General features: G+C 35.9%; 2 protein-coding genes across 2 annotated transcripts; one reads left to right on the top strand and one right to left on the bottom strand.

Moving 5' to 3' along the window:
• Window positions 1–8536: 8536 nt before the first annotated feature.
• On the bottom strand, window positions 8537–8980 carry LOC142165774 (uncharacterized). Its single transcript, XM_075224146.1, has one exon. The coding sequence runs from the start codon at window positions 8978–8980 to the stop codon at window positions 8537–8539; it is 444 nt and encodes a 147-aa protein (XP_075080247.1).
• A 1913-nt stretch (window positions 8981–10893) lies between these two features.
• On the top strand, window positions 10894–14638 carry LOC107765087 (protein SMAX1-LIKE 3). Its single transcript, XM_016583694.2, has 3 exons — window positions 10894–12415; window positions 12695–12938; window positions 13289–14638. The coding sequence occupies exons 1-3, from the start codon at window positions 11232–11234 to the stop codon at window positions 14378–14380; spliced, it is 2520 nt and encodes an 839-aa protein (XP_016439180.1). The 5' UTR covers window positions 10894–11231; the 3' UTR covers window positions 14381–14638.
• Window positions 14639–18485: the final 3847 nt, after the last annotated feature.

Genomic DNA, 18485 nt, shown 5'->3' on the forward strand with positions numbered 1-18485 from the left:
TATTTCTCTTACCCATATTTGTAAACTTTAAGATCAAATTTCTTACACTCCGAACATTTTCGAAAAGGTCTGATTTTCACATCATCACACGATCTTAGTCTTACCTGGCTATAGCAACTCGTGCCTACACCCTCATAAACTTTTTAATATTGCTTAACGGTTGTTACATCCTCCCACACTTAGGGTCATTCACCCTCAAATAAGAAGTAGAGTCCGCTCTCAAACACATAATGTAACTTTTCTTTTTCTTCACACATCTCAATGTCCCAAATTTTTCTAACTCTCAAATTTTTCAGAAATTTCGGCAGAGTCTCCCCTATAATTGGGCCTATCTACCTGTCAAAGTAACACCAAAACAACTCCTAACAACACATCCACAACCCAACAAAGCACCAGAATGTATATATCAATAACACTAATCTCTACATTACAAGCACGGTATTATCATAATGATATCTCGACATGAAACGCATCATATGTATGACCATAACCACTTCTCTGGTCTTAATAGTTGTTCATAATCGATTACAAATCACCAATTAATCTCATGCCAACAAAAACCTCGTTTTAAACCTCCATTTTCTAAGAACGAGGCATCGAGACCTCATAATTAATTACCTGAATTAATGAGTCACATTTAACTCCACCTGGGCACTTATCTTGTGGGAAACAACTCAATAGTTACAATATAAATTGGAAAATTATGCACAGAGATATTAATACAAGAATTTTCAAATAAGCCTCATTGGCATGACTCCCTATAAGTACTATAGCATAAATTTTTAATTTCACAAGGGGGAATTTAAACACATAAATTTTTCACCACAAGGAACTCGTCCTTATATGACATCCACCGCAATTTGTAGCTGGTTTAAATACCTCACATCATATAAAAATACGAGGATCTCGTCCTCAACTCCGTACCACAAGTAATATGCACATTGTGCCAACTGAAATTTTTCATTTCCTTTCTTTTTCTTCTAAATAAATTTCATCAAATAAAATCACAACATATAATGAACCTTCACACCGATAGGGAATAAAATTCGCAATTTAAATCAATTTTCCTGAAATCACATCAAAACCCACATCACAACTATTTTTAGTGACTAACACATAATGATAGACATAGCTATCTCCATATAATCTTCCAACAGGAGTCTTCACATAAGTAAATTTAAGATTACGAAGCTCACTCATGAGTAGAGCATATTAGGAAGACTTGCCTCGATACTCATAACCGAATCAAGTTAAGGAAATTGTTCCTTTATGATAACTCGAGTTCGTACTTGTAACGACTCCATCTAGTGTAGCAACCTCAGCTATATCATAGCAAATATATCAATGGGTCGGGCCTCCACCTCTTAGGTGCCATCTACCCGCTTTTCCTCCACCCCTAATTGGTAGTGTAAGTAGAGTAGTAACTATAATGGAGTACGTGACACGTGTGCTCTGATGGAACAGATTTCTCCCAAGTCTAGGAATATTTCTCAGGATGTTCCTAGTATCACCATATTCATAACAACCCATCTGCAGTTCGACTGCTCATACTGAGTCCGTACCGGATAACTTAAATAACCATTACTGGAAATTCCATGCCACTGGTACATTAAAAGATGACTGCCCCATGCGAGTGTTGTGATTAACTTAAGCACTACCAGTATACTGAATATGTTTCCATTACCCCGCTAATACTGAAATGTAGAATTATTAAGGACGCAAGAATATCTCAACTCTCACCATCATCCCATTTAAATCTCAGCTCTTGATCATATACAAGTTTGGAAAACCTTTCAATACCACATAAATACATCTCAGGCCAAAATTGGTATAACATATGACCCCGCAATTTGATCGTTGATAGTGGACTCCCCTCACTTGGCACAAAGCCATAGGTCACAACATCTGATAATCCACAATGTTAAACTCCACAGATCATATAAGTCAATCAAACGACAAGGCCCATTGCACCCCTACATGATTCACTGGGTGATCTCTCAATACTTCCGCATCTTCAATCTTGGCAACACGTGGTAACAATGATTGAGCAATCCTGGCTCCCTTACAACCCCTTTGTAGAACCACTAACCGTTGGCGCATAGTTATTATCGAGTGCGCAATTTCAAACATGAGGGGATGTAAAACAACATAAGTTATATGCTTCAAGTTGAATAAATGCCGCACGATAAGGAATGAAAGAAGTGAGGTTATCCTAATAGTTTTGTAGCCTCTCGAAGATAAGTACAGACGTCTCCATACCGATCCGCATGACTCTACTAAACTCGCTTATGACTTGTAGCACCTATCAACCTAGAGCTCTGATAGCAACTTGTCACGCCTCAAAATCCCTCCAAAGAAGTCGTGATGGCACCTAGTCTCTAAACTAGGTAAGCCTAACATTTACTGTAATAATATGGGTATTTACCAACTTTAAATTAAATTACTCTGAACAAATTACAATTCCCAAAACCGGTAGTACAAGTCATAAGCCTTTCTAGGAGTAGTTATACAAAATAAATACATCACTATTCCGAAACAAAGGAACATATGGATATAAGCACAATTGAAGGTGACTCCGAGGCCTGCGAACGCTGCAACAGGTTTACCTTGAGTCTCCGCCGTAACATTGCGTACAACCACTAACGATCAATTACCTAGATCTGTACAAAAAAAATGTACAGAAGAGTAGTATGAGCACACCACGGCGGTTCCCAGCAAGTATCAAGACTAACCTCGGTGGAGTAGTGACGAGGTACATTCAAGACACTCACTAGTCTAATAACCTGTGCAATATAGCATACAAAAATAATAGGAAGCAATTAACAACGATGGCAACATTATTCAACCAGTGATATAAATAGCAGGGCAACAAGAACACCATAAATATTGCTCAACGAATAATGAATACAAGTGTAATCAATTAGTCAAGTCCTTCAAATATAAGTCTTTCGCCTATAAATCCTTCAAGTAATAATCTCTAAGATATAATACTTTCCAATAAATATGTTTTGAATATATTTCCTTCAAATAAACATCTTTCAAATATATTTCTTTCGAGTAAAGGTCACCTTGTGACGCCTCATTTCATAATCATAAATAATATAGGTCTCAGCCCACTTTCATATTTTCACGGCATCTCGTGCCCATATTTCTATCGCAACCTCACGGGCAACTCACGTGCCATTAAATAAAATCATCATATTTCCCGGCACCTGGTGCCCACATGTTTCTGTCTCACATTGCGCAACAACATTCTCATGTTACTCAGTTCATAGGGTCCATAACCCAATACAATTAAGAATGTTCAAGGAGCTTCATTTATTTAATATAAAGTAGAGTACAACTTCCAACCCAATTAGGAAATCAACAAGAAAAGATGAAGTTATTTTTTAGAAATCATTACCTTTAACACGAGAAATAAATAAATCAAAACATAATAGAAATTCCATTTTAAGTAAAAATACGATTTTAGACGTTTTAAGGAGGTTTAATTGAGAAACTAATTGAATTAGAGGTATAACAATTGTTGAAAATTTAAGTATTGAAAGCTTTATGTAAATACGGTGAAGTATTGAAAACAGTATGGATTACAACACAAAGGATCACAACAATAAAGGGATCTAAACAGTTAATACACTTGAATTGTTAATAACAAATAACACAGCAAACAGAAAGTGCACAGCATCACCCTTCGTACTTTTACTCTCGTTCTCACCATGCACGGCATCACCCTTCATGCTTTACACTCTTCCTCGCCATAAAAATCAATAGAATCGGAACGGAATGGTACATCGTGCGGCACAGCATCACCCTTCGTGCTGTACACTCTCTCACACATATCATGCATGGCATCACACTTCATGTTTTACACTCTTCCTCACAATATCATACACGACATTACCCTTCGTGCTTTACACTCTTCCTCACCCAAACAATGAAAACAATACATCCCGGCAAGGGAATCAACAACAATCCAATAATCCAATCACAAGGAAATTCACCACCAAGAGTATGATTACATAGCAATAAGAGAATCACGGAGAAACCACGAAGTGCAATAACCTTAACGAAACAACAAGGCATGTAAAGCACGTGATAACTACACCGACAACTACAACAAATTGGACACATAGCATATATACATGAGGTCATAGAGGAATTTCCAATTAAGTGATAACAAAACAATAAGGAGAACAGTTACTTCAATTAAGGCAAATAAGGCCAAGTAATAGGTAAGAATTAGAGGAAGGCTAATAACATTGTATGGAGCATATAAAGGTAAATTATGCAATTAGGTAACTCAATCATAACTGAATATTTCTCACATAATGAACATAAGGATCTAAGAATCTTAAAGGGCAATTCTCCCACAAATAAGACCGAGCACACGCTCGTCACCTCGCGTGCATGGACTACAATTAGCATAGAGGACTCAAATCCTAAGGGGTAGTCCCCCACACAAGGTTAGGCAAGATACTTACCTTAACGGAGTTAGTCCGATATTCCTAAATAGCATTCTTGCACGAAACGACCTCCGGACAGCTCCAATCTTTCTTGAGCTTTTCTTATCTTACTATAATGTTTCCGGAAATTCTAGAAACCTCAATCTATTTAGAATCATAAAAAAGTGAACAATAATTAGGAGGATATTCGTGGGTTTACCTCATTTAGGCATTTCATCAAACACTATGTGTGCACATTTGACTACATCTCTTAACCGTAGAATTAGTACATCCAACTACTACAATTTACCAACAATTCATCCCACCATTATTCTTTAACAATTTATACTCCTAACATCACATGTGTGATCAACCATTCACACCCAACCAACAAAATTCCATCAAATAATCACCTTTAAATCCTTACCATGATCATGTATTTAAATTGGGAATTTATGGCTTCCAATCACCATACCATAAGTTCCAATACTTGATTCATACTGATAATTCCATAATAACTCCATATATGTAAGTCTAAGGGTGAAAGATTACCTCTTGTAGACCAAATCTTGAAAGACAACTTTGGGGTATTCTTGAGATTTTGAAGAAATCTTATGAAATCCAATCAAAACCATGTTGTAACTAGTGATTGAGAAGTGAAATCATCATAAAAACACACTTAAAAACTCACCTTAGGTGTGTAATTGGAGCCTTGACGGAATGGGTGATGGAGAGGATGCCTTAGTCTTGGAAAATGACTTAAATCCTCTCATTTCCCGTCCTTAGGTGTATTTAGAGGTCTGCTACTAGCGCGCCCGTGCTAAGGCCATGATAAGGCCGCGCTCACGAGGCAGAAACTTCTGAATATGCGCGGTCGCGCTCAGGCCATGCACCTGGCCGCGCATATGATACATGTCCAGTAAAATGGTCATAATTTTCTGTATACTTCTCCAAATGATAACAGTTTGATGCGTTGGAAAGTAGACTCACATAGCTTTAATTGGATAGGTTCTGCTTCACATAACCCCTCATATATATGTAGATATGCTCGTCCAAAGTTAAGTCTTGTGCGTACTCATTTACAACTTTAGTCTATTATGGAATTTTCCAACTTGGCTTAGACTTGGGACTTTCCTTAGACCCCATATATCTTGTAGTATACCTCATACACTTGCTATCATATCCAATTGGTATCCATCATAGTAATAGACATCTTCCACATATAAAATAATATAATTAGAACACGTCAACTTTCTTACTTCGCCAAAACGCGCCGAATTGTCCTATGGACTTCCAAATCCAATTTCGGACACACGTCTAAGTCCGAAATTACCATACGAAGCTATTGACATCATTAAAATTTTAATTTGAGGTCGTTTGCTCAAAAGTCAACTCTCCGGTCAACTCTTTCCAGTTGAGCTTCAAAAATAAGATTTTGATTTTTCTTTAAATTTAACTCTGAATCTTACGAAAACCAATCTTGACCATACATGTGGGTCATAATGTATTACAAGCTTCTTGGAGTCTTAAGCCGTTGAACGAGACGCAAATTCTTAAAATGAAAATTCGGGTCGTTACAATATACTATTGATATTTATTAACTTGTCACTTGGCTTGAGCTTGAACAAAATTTTTGTTGAAGAAGACAAAATAGGTCTCTTGATTTTTAGAAGTTTAGGTTGACTATTGTCATTGAAATTGTTAGGATTTGTATTAGAATGTTGGATATCAAATTTGGAGTCATTTGAAGTTGGTGGAATTTTTATACGGTAAGTTATGTAGATCCATCGGAATTTTGTGGCCAAATTTTGGCTATCTGCCAGAATTTGCGGCCAAATTATAGTGATTCGTGAGGACTTCTGACAAGCAAATTTTCCCATCAACTTGAAATCTATCAGGATTCGCGGCCAAATTCTAGCGACCCATTAGTATTTGCTACATAACGATACTCCCTCCGGTTCATAGGAAGTGACTTTTTAATATTTGACACACTTCTTAAAAACTATGAACTCCCAGCAAAAAAAAGATGTATTCACTAAATTATTACCCTTAATTAATTGTTACATTGACACATTAGGATATGAAAATAAAAATAACTTTTGGAAAAATAAAATTAATTCCTTCTTGATTATGTAGAATGACATATATTTTAGACCAAAATAACCAAAATATCAGTTATTATAGACAGGAGGGAGTAACTGTGAATCTACTTTTCTATTTTTCTTAAATGAGGTTAAGAAAGACCCTATTTGTGCAAATCTCCCTTTGAATTTGGAGCCCATTTATCAAGTAACCCATTTCAATATTTCACAAACCCAAAGTCATAGCAAAACTGTATGTTTTGTCCAAGACAATTTGAGTTATCTTCGACTTAGTAGCCCAATAACAAGCCCAAAATGAGAGGTACGGAATGCACCACTATTGTGTCCGCGTCCAGAGGTGTGATGGGCTGAGAACCCTCTCTCCCACCTTTTTTGTTTTATATATATTTCCGATCATTTATTTATGAGTTTAAGTTATGTATTTAATAATTTTTTATTTTATTTTATTCCCCTCCCATCCTAGGGTTGTAGGTGTGGGGGGGGGGGGGGAGGGAGGGGTAATGATCATCTGAGCAGCTCCCTCTGGTAGCCCAATAACAAGCCCAGAATGGGAAGTACGGAATGCACTATTATTGTGTCCGCGTCCACGGTGGGTTGATGAGTTATCACTTTATCAAATTACCATATCAAACTTAACATAGCAGAGCTGCATGTTGTTGTAAATCAAATTAACTTAATGATAATATATTTACACTGAGCTACATGTTTTAAATCAAATTAACTTTATAATGCAGAAAACATAACAACAACAACGAATTCAGTGTATTCCCATAAATGAGGTCTGGCGAGGGTAGTGTGTACGCAGACCTTACCCCTACCTTATAAAAACAGGGAGGTTATTTTCGATAGACCCTCGGCTCAAGGCAAAATGGAGATAAAGCTAACAAGTAGTAAACAATAGTAACAATAATACATTAAGGTAATTAACGTGCACGAATGACACAACATGTAATAGTAAAGAATCATGCATAAAATAACACAAAATAGTCCTAGTACTCTGGTAAGCCTAGGAGGAACACACTACTAACTGTCAACCTTCAACCCTGATCCTCGACCTCCACGTATTTCTACAGAGGGTCATATCGTCGATAAGCTGGAACAATGACATGTCATGCCTAACTACCTCTCTCCAATACTTCTTAGGTTTGCCCCAATCCTTCCTCAGACCCGTAATGGACAACCTATCTCCTCTCGCAATCCTCACCCGAGTCTTCGCTCCCTCGTACATGTCCTTAACCACCCTAATATATGCCACTAGGACACCGCTAGCCTCCATACATCTCCACATGACCTCTCTCGAGACTTTATCATAAGCCTTCTCCAGGTCTATGAATTCCATATGCAAGTTCTTCTTCCTTTCCCCATATTGCTCCACCAATCTCCTCACAAGGTGAATGGCTTCTATAGTAGACCTTCCTGGAATAAACCCAAACTGGTTCTCGAAAATAGTAACACTACGTCGCATCCTCCTCTCAACCACCCTATCCCAAATTTTCTTAGTATGACTCAACAACTTGATACCCCTATAGTTGTTGCAGTCCTGAATATCATATTTGTTCTTGTACACAGGATCATCAAACTCCACCATCACTCCTCGGGCATCTTCTTCCCACTGAAAATGACATTAAACAACCCAGTAAGCTATTCCAAGCCTGCCCGCTCTGCTTCCTTCCAAAATTCTACTGAGATCTTGTCAGGCCCAGTTTCCTCACCCCTGCTCATCTTCCGTATTGCTCCCACAACCTCTCTGCTCCTAATATGCCTGCAAAACTCAAAATCACTCTGACTCTCTGAGTTTTCCAACTCTCCAATTACAATCTTCCTGACCTCTTCCTCGTTCAGGAGTCTATGGAAGTACTCCTGTCATCTACGCTTAATACCTGCCACTTCCACCAGAACCCTATCGTCTTCGTCTTTGATTCACTGCATTTGATCCAGGTCCCGAGCCTTCCTCTCCCTGATCTTGGCTATCTTGTACAACTTTCTGTTGCCTCATTTGCTCCCAAGATCATCATACAATCGCTCAAAAGTTGCAGTATTAGCCACCGTGACTGCCAATTTTGCCTCTTTCCTTGCCAACTTATAATGCTCCCTACACGTCCTCTGCTCCTCCTCATCAGTGCATCCCACTAGCTTCAGATATGTCGTTTTCTTAGCTTTCATTTTTCCTTGGACCTCCTCATTCCACCACCAATTCCCTTTGTGGCCTCCCGAATAACCCTTCGATACGCCTAACACCTCTCTATCAGCTTCCCTAATGCAGTTCGATGTCGTGGTCCATATACAACTCGCGTCCCCATTACTCCTCCAAACCTCTATAGTCAACAACTTTTCCCTCAACTCTTGTGCATTTGCCTTAGTGAAGGCTCCCCACTTAAACTTCGGCTGACTGTACATCACTCTCTTCTTCCTTATTCTCTTGACCTCCAAGTCCATTACCGAGAGTCTATGTTGCATCGATACACACAATGCAAAAAACATAGAGTATTCATATTTGAACCCTTTTCTTCTGTTTGACGGTTTTGTTTTGTCTGGGGGAGGGGAGGGTTAAGAGCTTTATGTAGGACCGTTGTGATAACTTTATTCAACAAGAACAATTAAATACATAATTAGAAAATCTTATGAAGATATAAACCAAAAAAAATTGGAAGAAAAATATAGTACTTCCTCTGTTTCAATTTAGATGACACATTTTACTTATCAAACGTCAATTTAATTAAACTTTGAAGCTAAATTGTATTAATTCAATTCAACATTTTAGCATTAAAATTTAAATATTTAAAAATTATACGAAAACTACTATAAATTGTAATTTTTCTCATGTCTATATGATAGAAAAATAACTTTTAAAATATAATGTTGGTCAAATTTTATTCTATTTTACTTTCAATAAACGAAATGTGTCATGTAAATTGAAACGGACGAAGTAATAGGAATGAAGTAAAGTTACTTCTAATTATATGAGAGATGTAAAGAGATTTTCATCGAAGTTCGTTAAGTTTTCTGTCAAGCAAATAATGATCTTCTTTTCACAAATTCCATGTAAAATAAAAAAAAAAAAATTAATTTTACATCATACAAAATCCCAATCATCATCTTTTTAAAGAATACTTTTTGCAACTAATCATCCAAAGAAAGCTTTATTCCTTACACTTTGAGAGTCTTTAAGAGAAAGAGATGAGTACATAGTAGTAAGTAGGAAGCTTGAACCACAAAAAACACAGTTCCCAATTCCTTCAAACCGACAGGCAGTCCTCATTTCTCTTTTCAGCTCTCTCTCACCCTTTCTCTTTTTCTACCTTTTCTCTTTTTGCCAAAGTTCTGATTCAGAAACCTACTACTCATATCACACTTATTAACATCTTGTTTCGATGGTTGTTATTAACATATGTAATTTATAGTATAATATGTATTGTATCATAAAGTATCATTTTGATGTATATAATATTTGGATAAATTATATTATTTTTCATCGTCAACAATATAAAAAATAAATTTGTAATATTATAAAAATAAAAAAAGTAAAGTACAAAGTAAAATTATTATATAAAAAGGTAAGATAAAAGATAAAATATGATTATTTAATAATATGGAAGGACAAGACGAGAGAAAAAAAATAAGGTAACGACGCGACCATACCAAATCGTCATTCCATAAAGTGACACTTTTCGTTGTAACATAATATGAACTTATATACAATAAAATTTAAGTAAAAATCAAAATATATTGTACTTAAAGTAACAATATAGTACAATACAATATGTAACAACCACCCAAACAAGCTGTAAAATGTATAGTAAATTGTTGTTCCTAATTGTACATTCTTTTATGACGATTGGATTCGTGCCAGCTTGCATACATAAATTATCTTATTAGATACTATTATTTTGTCTAAGTACGAAGTTTGAATCCCGTTTAGTCATAGTTTTGATCTACTTCAATGACAGTTAGACCGCACCCTTAAATACGTTTCCAATATTTTATGACAAATTAACTCTTCATGTCTAATAAAGTTGCCCTTAATACAAATATATGAAAGATAAAGCCCACATGTTTTAATTTCATAAAAGAAGTGTAGTAACCTAAATTAATTTGAATCAATCTTTATCATTCTTATTGTTTTGATGGCAGTATCTAGTTAATTCTTTTCTAGAAAAGATAACCAGTCCAACTTCCAATTATCCCATCTGATGCCTTTATCCCTTTATATGATAGCCGAAAAGAAGAGAGAGACAATTTAGCTTTGCCTCACATGCTTTCCACTTTCTCAATACTAAACCAACAACTACAAGAAAAGAACAACGCCTCTTCCTTTTTAACTCCTATTAATTCCCTTCACTTCTTCCCTTACTACATAACACACATAACCAAAAACAAAACTTGTTCTTCTTACCACTCTAAATCCAAGAATCCAAAATATCCACTTCTCTATCTTTGATTTCTTCTTCAAAATACCCTACTAGTTTTCAAGATTACAGTTTTCTGTACTGTAAGGATATATCATAAATTGACAGTTTAGCGGCATTGAGGCATAACCAAAAATAACTCTTGCCACCCTAATGAAATCCAAGAATCCAAAATCTCCACTTCTTCATCTTTGATTTTTTTCTTCAAAATATCCTTCTAGTTTGCAAGATTACAGTTTTCTGTATTGTGAGGATTCATCATAAATTGACAGTTGAGCGGCATGAGGACAGGTGGTTATACTTTTCAACAGTCATTGACTCCTGAATCAGCAAGTATAGTAAAACAAGCTGTAAGCTTAGCTAGAAGAAGAGGACATGCACAAGTTACTCCTCTTCATGTAGCAAGTGCTATGCTTTCTTCTTCTTCTGGTCTTCTCAAAAGAGCTTGTCTTCAATCCCATTCTCATCCACTCCAATGCAAAGCACTTGAACTTTGCTTCAATGTTGCACTCAATAGACTTCCTACCTCAGTTTCATCTCCCATTTTAGGTCCTCATTCTCATCTCCCTTCTCTTTCTAATGCCTTAGTTGCTGCTTTCAAAAGGGCTCAAGCTCATCAACGTCGCGGATCGATAGAGAATCAACAACAGCCCATTTTAGCCCTTAAAGTTGAAATAGAACAGCTTGTTATTTCAATTCTTGATGATCCAAGTATTAGTAGAGTTATGAGGGAAGCTGGTTTTTCTAGTCCACAAGTGAAAAATAATGTAGAACAAGCTGTTTCTAGTTTGGAGATTTGCTCTAAGGAAATTACCACAAAACCAGTACTAGTCCTAGGAAACACCAACATGTCTCAAATAACATCATCGGCTAGTGTCCTAAATTTGTCACTTGCTAAAACAGGATATCAAGTAAAGAATGATGATGTGATGAGTGTTGTGGAAACAATAATGAAAAGGAAAAATGTAGTTATAATTGGAGAGTGTTTAGCTACAGCTGAGGGAGTTGTTAGAGGAGTTATAGATAAGTTTGATAAAGGAGAAGTTTCAGGAGATATGAAACATGTGCAGTTTATAAGTGTCCCACTTTTTACTTTAAGAAATATTTCAAGAGAAGAGTTTGAGATCAAACTTAGAGAGCTAAGGACTTTAGTGAAAAACTATATGAATAGAGGGGTTGTTTTGTATTTAGGTGATCTTAGGTGGGTGTCTGAGTTTTGGACAAAATATGGTGAACAACAAAGGAATATGAGCTACTATTCTCCTGTGGAGCATATGATAATGGAACTTAGTAGATTGTTGAGTGGTGCAATAGGGGAAAATGGAAGGCTATGGATTATTGGAGTTGCTAGTTTTCAGACTTACATAAAATGTAAAAGTGGACATCCTTCTTTACAGACACTTTGGGATCTTTATCCTCTTACTATTCCTGTTGGAAGTTTGGCTCTTAGTCTCAACCTTGAGAGGTACTTTCTCAAAACTTACCATTTTTGCATTATTTCTTCCAAAAGAATTTAAAAAAAAAAAAAAAAGAGTAGCCCGGTGCATTAAGCTCCCGTTATGTACAGGGGCGGACCACATGGGTCTATTGTATACAAACTTGTACCCTGCATTTCTGTAAGAGGCTGTTTCCACGGCTTGAACTTTACTAGTTATGCCAGCACTTCCTTTCCGAATGAATAAAGATAGCAAAGAAGGATATTTATTTTCTCTCTCTTTACACTTTCTTGTTTTGATTTTTTCAGTGATTTGTATAGTCACTTGAGAAGCAATGCAACAATGGATGGTTCAAGCTGGTCACTTGGTAGAGTTGGAGTTGAGAAGAAACTGAATTGTTGTGCTGATTGTTTAGCCAATTTCAATAGAGAAGCTAAAACCATCTCAAGCATACAAGTTAAAACTGAGTCTACTACCACTTATTCCAGCTCAAGTTTGCCTTCTTGGCTCCAAAAGTACAAGGAAGAACACAGACAAGCTAACAATGATCAGGTATTTATTCATATCCCATTAATCCTAATATTAATTAAGCATGTATGAAAAGTTTAATATACACTAGTTATTATTAAAGAAAGAATTTAACTTATATACATTGTTTTTTATATATATTTTAACTTGTAGTAGATAATATGTCTATTTTCCCGACTTATTAATCCTCCTTTTAATGAACGGTTACATGAAGTTATCTTTTAGTGACCTGATAGTTTAAAATTTCTTTTATACTGTCTGGGGATAGTTTAAAATTTCTTTTATACTGTCTGGGGATAGACCTGTCAGTGGATAGAAGTTAAACTCTTTAAAACAAAAAACTAAATTCTTTCTTGGTTCTGCTTGTTTAACAGGAATCTGAAATGAACATGGTTAATCTCTGCAAGAAGTGGAACTCTATTTGCAGTTCTGTCCATAAACAACAGCCTCATTTTCTTGAGAAAGGCTTTATTAGTCCACTGTCTTCACCATCTCCTTGTTCATCTAATTCAATATCCTCTTCAAATGACCATCACATGAAAAGCTCCAGCAAGTTGCATAAAAGCCTCTTGAATTGGCCTGTGATTTTTGAATCAAATCAATCACCAAAAGAACATCAATTCTTCACATCTGAAAATGAGGCTGAAACCAAGCCAGAGCTTGTATCTAATCCCAATTCAAGTCCTAATTCAGCTTCCTCTAGTGAAGCAAGTGAATATATGGAAAATATTGATAGATTCAATGAGCTTAATTCAGACAACATGAAGATTCTTTGCAAGGCATTGGAAAAGAAAGTCCCATGGCAAAAAGACATAATTCCTGAGATAGTTAGTACAATTCTTGAATGTAGGTCCAAAAAGGAAGAATCTTGGCTATTTTTTTTAGGTGCTGATTCTGAAGGAAAAGAGAAAATTTCAAAGGAATTGGCAAAAATTGTTTTTGGTTCAGAAGATAGCTTTATATCCATTGGACTAAGCAGTTTTTCATCAATTACAAGAGCTGATTCAACTGAAGAAGTTAGTAACAAAAGATCAAGAAATGAACATGGGAAGAGTTATCTTGAGAGATTTGTAGAAGCAATTCAAGAAAATCCAAGCAGAGTTTTCTTAATGGAAGATATTGAGCAAGTTGATTCATTTTGTCAAAAGGGTATCAAGAAAGCTATAGAAAATGGAAGTTTTACACTTGCTGATGGTGATTTAGTGTCATTTAAAGATGCTATTGTCATTTTCAGTTCTGAGAGTTTTAGTTCAGTTTCTAGAGCTTGTTCTCCTCTAAAGAAATGTGCTGATGATCACAATGTTAAGGAAAAAGATCAAGAAAATGGAGATGAAAGTGTTCCTTCAGTATTAGATTTGAATGTTGCAACTGAGGAAAATGGAGATGAAAATAATTTGGTGTCTCATGATATTGGAATTTGGGAAGCAGTGGACAAACAAGTCATTTTCAAGATTCAAGTCTTGTGAAAGGATCAGTGAAGTTAGAAACTCATCTGTTGTAATTTTCCTTTTCTTAGTTTTTTTAAAATGTTTTAGTACTAGCTTTTATTTCAGTGATCTACAAATACGGGGAGGGTATAAGTAAACTGAGATTAACTGATGAAGAAAATAGGTCCCTTAGATTAGATATGGAGAGTTTGATGTAGGATTTCATGTACATTAACACCTCTTTGATCTTTGTAATACTATATAGTAATATTAATGCTGAACTTTAATTTGCTTCCATATACTTCGATCATATTAGTTTTCTATGTCTTCATCATATTTTGCCACCACATATTTTAATTCGATTAGGTTTAGTGGCCATGTTTCCTCTTCCTGCATTACAGTTGTGACCTAAAAATGCAAGAGATTTATCTTATACGAGTTTAATTTCCATATACTAACGATATAAAAGAGTTTTTGCAGTATCATATTACCTAAAAGATAATTGTAGGTAGTTGTTCAACATAATGGAACTAGTTATCTAGAAAATAAGCCACAGAACTTAGCAACTACAATAGGTTATCATATTACACTAATTGTGTTAAAATTATTTTATCAGAATATATAAGTTAAAGCCAATTAAAATGCAAGAGATTTTTTTTTTCATATTACGCATATCTCTTCTTGCATGGCTTCAAGAATATTGTCATAGAAATCTTATCATAACTCGATGAAAACATAAAATAAGGAAGAAATGTTTGTAGATATTTTTTCAATAGACCAACGTTGATCCTTTCATCTAGGGAGAGTAGCTGGGTCAAGTGAAAATAGAAGCAAGTATTCGAGGATAAGAATGCCATGCAAAAGAGACAAAAGTGAAAACCAAAGGAACAAAAATGAAAACCAAAGGATCAGCAATTCCATGCACGTCGAAACAATACTTCTTGTTTGCAACTTTCACTTAAACTATTTTCTTTGGAAAAGAGTTATCTACCCCATCCTTAAGCATATGATTTAACTTTCCTTTTCTTTCCATATTTCTTTATCTATAGGAAGATTTTAGGGTGACAAACAAGCGAGTGGGATCGAATACGAGCAGGTTGAAAATGGGTAACGCAAAAATATCCGATAATACTTATATTTAATACGGATAGAAAATGAGTTAACCGGTCGATAATATAATATGGATATCCATATTATCCGTGGCTTCTTGAATATGGTCACTTTTAGAAAAAATTTCTACTCTCTCAAACTTGAGGAACCCCCAATTTGAATCTTTGCCAATATAAAAAGTTAAACTTATTGGTTATCCATTGATTAAGTGGATAATGTGGATCTTATCCACATTTGACCTATGTTTTAAAAGTTCATTATCCAACCTATATTTTAGTAGATAATATGAATAAATAATTATTTTTTATCCACTTTGCCATCAATAGGCAGATTGTATGATCGAAAGCACCTAAGCTTAAAATTATAGTTTGTGATTCATAACGTAAGGGCGCGGCTATGCCAAATTAAAGTGACTTTTTCATTTGGAGAAAAGAAGTTCAAAATACTGAGGAAAGGAGGGCATATTACTTTTGAATATTTTGTAAGGTTGTATATATATCAAATTTTCATGCAAAATTTGTTCTTTTGGGATGACATATAAGTTGTAGGTATACATCAAAAGCTTGAGAGGAAGAATCTCAAATTTGAATATAAAAGGAAATAATAACTTTAGAATCAATAAAAGCAGAATATAATTAGTTAAAGGTTTTGAGATTATAACCACTAATCTTATTTGGGAATTTAATTTGTTTCTTCATGAAGAAGGTGTAGAAAAAATCTTCTTTAATTTTCTTAAACACAAACTCTTGCCTACCGGCCAAAGGGCCTCTTTCTCTTTTTAACTTAACTAGAAACTCCTTTTGTTGTATAGTGTTGGAATAAAATCCCCTTTTCCTTTTTCTTTTCTTTTTAAATCAAGTTTCAAGTGAGATTTTTCTTTTCAATTTTCTCATCTTTTAATTTACTTTTGTCTTTTCATGCTTATCTTCCTAGTCTAAAGAAGCAGAAAAGAATTTAGCATTATCCCCTAACCAATTCAACTAGTCAAGAAGTGATAAAAGTGCAGACAAAAATTCTGCTTCTTTTCTTTGCAGTTTAGTTATATCTTTTTTAGAATTTATTCTTTTTCCTTCTTTTTTTTCCCAACTTTATTCTGCTATACCTAGCTTGATTTCGGTGGCACTAAAATCTTTTTAAGCAATATACACCTTTTTGTACCAATAAAAAATCACAACTCATTGCGTTGCAGGAGCCATAAATTCTATAATAAGGGAACTCAAAAATTATTAGGCTGACACTCAATTTAAATCTACACTAAAGGTTTTTCTCATACAAGAAGATTCAATAATTCATATATATTGTATAAACAAATCCTTTGGTTTTGCTTACATGCACGATATAATTTTCTGACAAAAGGAATTTTATTATAACTGCGTGTGTTTTGGAGGTCCGGAGTAGATTTAGGCTTGAATTGGCGAAATTGGAATTTTGACGTTTTCCGATTGATGGGTGAGATTCTGATATAGGGGTCGGAATGGAATTCCGGGAGTTACAGTCGGTCCATTGTGTCATTTGGGATGTGTGTGCAAAATTTCAGGTCATTCGGACATGGTTTGATAGACTTTTTGATCGAAAGCGGAATTTAGAAGATTTTGGAATTCTTAGACTTGAATTCAATGTGATTTTGGTGTTTTGATGTTGTCTTGAGCGTTCCGAAGGTTGGAACATATTTGAATAAGGATATAAAATAGGTTGGCATGTTTGATTGAGGTCCCGGGGGCCTCGGGATGGATTCGGATGGTTGACGGAGAGTTTGGAGTTTTGGAGGAGCTGCAGAAATTTTCTGCTTCTAATATTTCCGCACCTGCGGATTGGGGATCGTAGGTGTGAGGCCGCAGATGCGAAGATGAGGCCGCATAAGCGAAGGTTGGCCATTTGGAGCTTAGCTGCAGATGCGGTGAAGAGGGCACATATGCAGGACCGCAGGTGCGGTTCCTGGGCGCAGATGCGGCCCTGAAGGACTTAAGTGAAAATCGTAGAAGCGGTTCATGGACCGCAGAGGCGGTACCGTAGGAGCGTGATTTTGGCCGCAGGTGCGATTTTGCTGGGCCAGAAAGTATATAAACTCCCCTTCACGAATTTTGAGTTGTTCTTCACCATTTTTATTCAGGTTTGAGCTTGGGGAAGCCAATGAAGAGGGATTCAAGGGATAACGTCTGGAGGTAAGATTTTTGAACCTAATAATCGATCCTATGGCATTATTTCACTTATTTGGCTTGGAAATTAATGAAAATTAAGGGTTAAAAATTGGGATTAGGGCTTGGTATTGGAGACCTTGACTTGAGGATTTGAGGGGCCATTTGTGGTCGGATTTTGGGACTTTTGATATGTATGAACTCATGGGGAGATAAGGAATCTATTGATATAAATTTTATCGAATTCCGAGACGTAGGCCCGGGGGTCGGATTTTGGTTAATTTCAGGATTTATGTCGTAAATTGATTATTTTCGCGTGGGCTTCGTTCCCTTAGCATATTTTGACATCGTGACTCTGATTTTGGATAGATTCGATGCGAGTTGAGGCCGATTCGAGGGGCAAAGGTGTCGCGGGCTAGAGTTTGGACCGGTTATAGGTGAGTAATGATTGTAAATATTATCCTGTGGGTATAAAACCCCGGATTTTACATCGTTGTTGGGGTATATTGAGGTGACGCACACGCTAGATGACGAGCGTGGAGTCGTGCACCATTGGGGATTGTGACTTAGTCCATCCTGAATGACTGTTTTACTGCGTATTTGATTGAAAACTGTTTGCTATCATCATGTTTTGGGCTGAATGCCATATTTGAGCCTCGTGTCAACTATTTGGACCCTTAGGGAATTTTTACTACTACTTCCTCACTGTTTTGATTTTACATTTGTACTCAGTCATGCTATATTCTATTATTTTCATAACTCAGCCATATTTAATCTATTTTAAACACTTTAACTAATATTTTGGGTTGAGCATCATATACTATGCCCGAGTGGCTTTTAGAGATTTCTGACTGAGTAAGACCGAGGGCCTGTGTTGCGAGGTTAATATGGGAACGGGC

Source organism: Nicotiana tabacum, chromosome 11 (assembly GCF_000715075.1).
Source record: "Nicotiana tabacum cultivar K326 chromosome 11, ASM71507v2, whole genome shotgun sequence".
In the NCBI taxonomy this organism is placed as follows: Eukaryota; Viridiplantae; Streptophyta; class Magnoliopsida; order Solanales; family Solanaceae; genus Nicotiana; species Nicotiana tabacum.

Coding starts and splice junctions, on each gene's coding strand:
- LOC142165774 (XM_075224146.1), bottom strand. CDS start 8,980: ATGGACTTGGAGGTCAAGAGAATAAGGAAGAAGAGAGTGATGTACAGT.
- LOC107765087 (XM_016583694.2), top strand. CDS start 11,232: ATGAGGACAGGTGGTTATACTTTTCAACAGTCATTGACTCCTGAATCA. Junction 12,416..12,694: donor CTTAGTCTCAACCTTGAGAG/GTACTTTCTCAA, acceptor TGATTTTTTCAG/TGATTTGTATAGTCACTTGA. Junction 12,939..13,288: donor GACAAGCTAACAATGATCAG/GTATTTATTCAT, acceptor CTTGTTTAACAG/GAATCTGAAATGAACATGGT.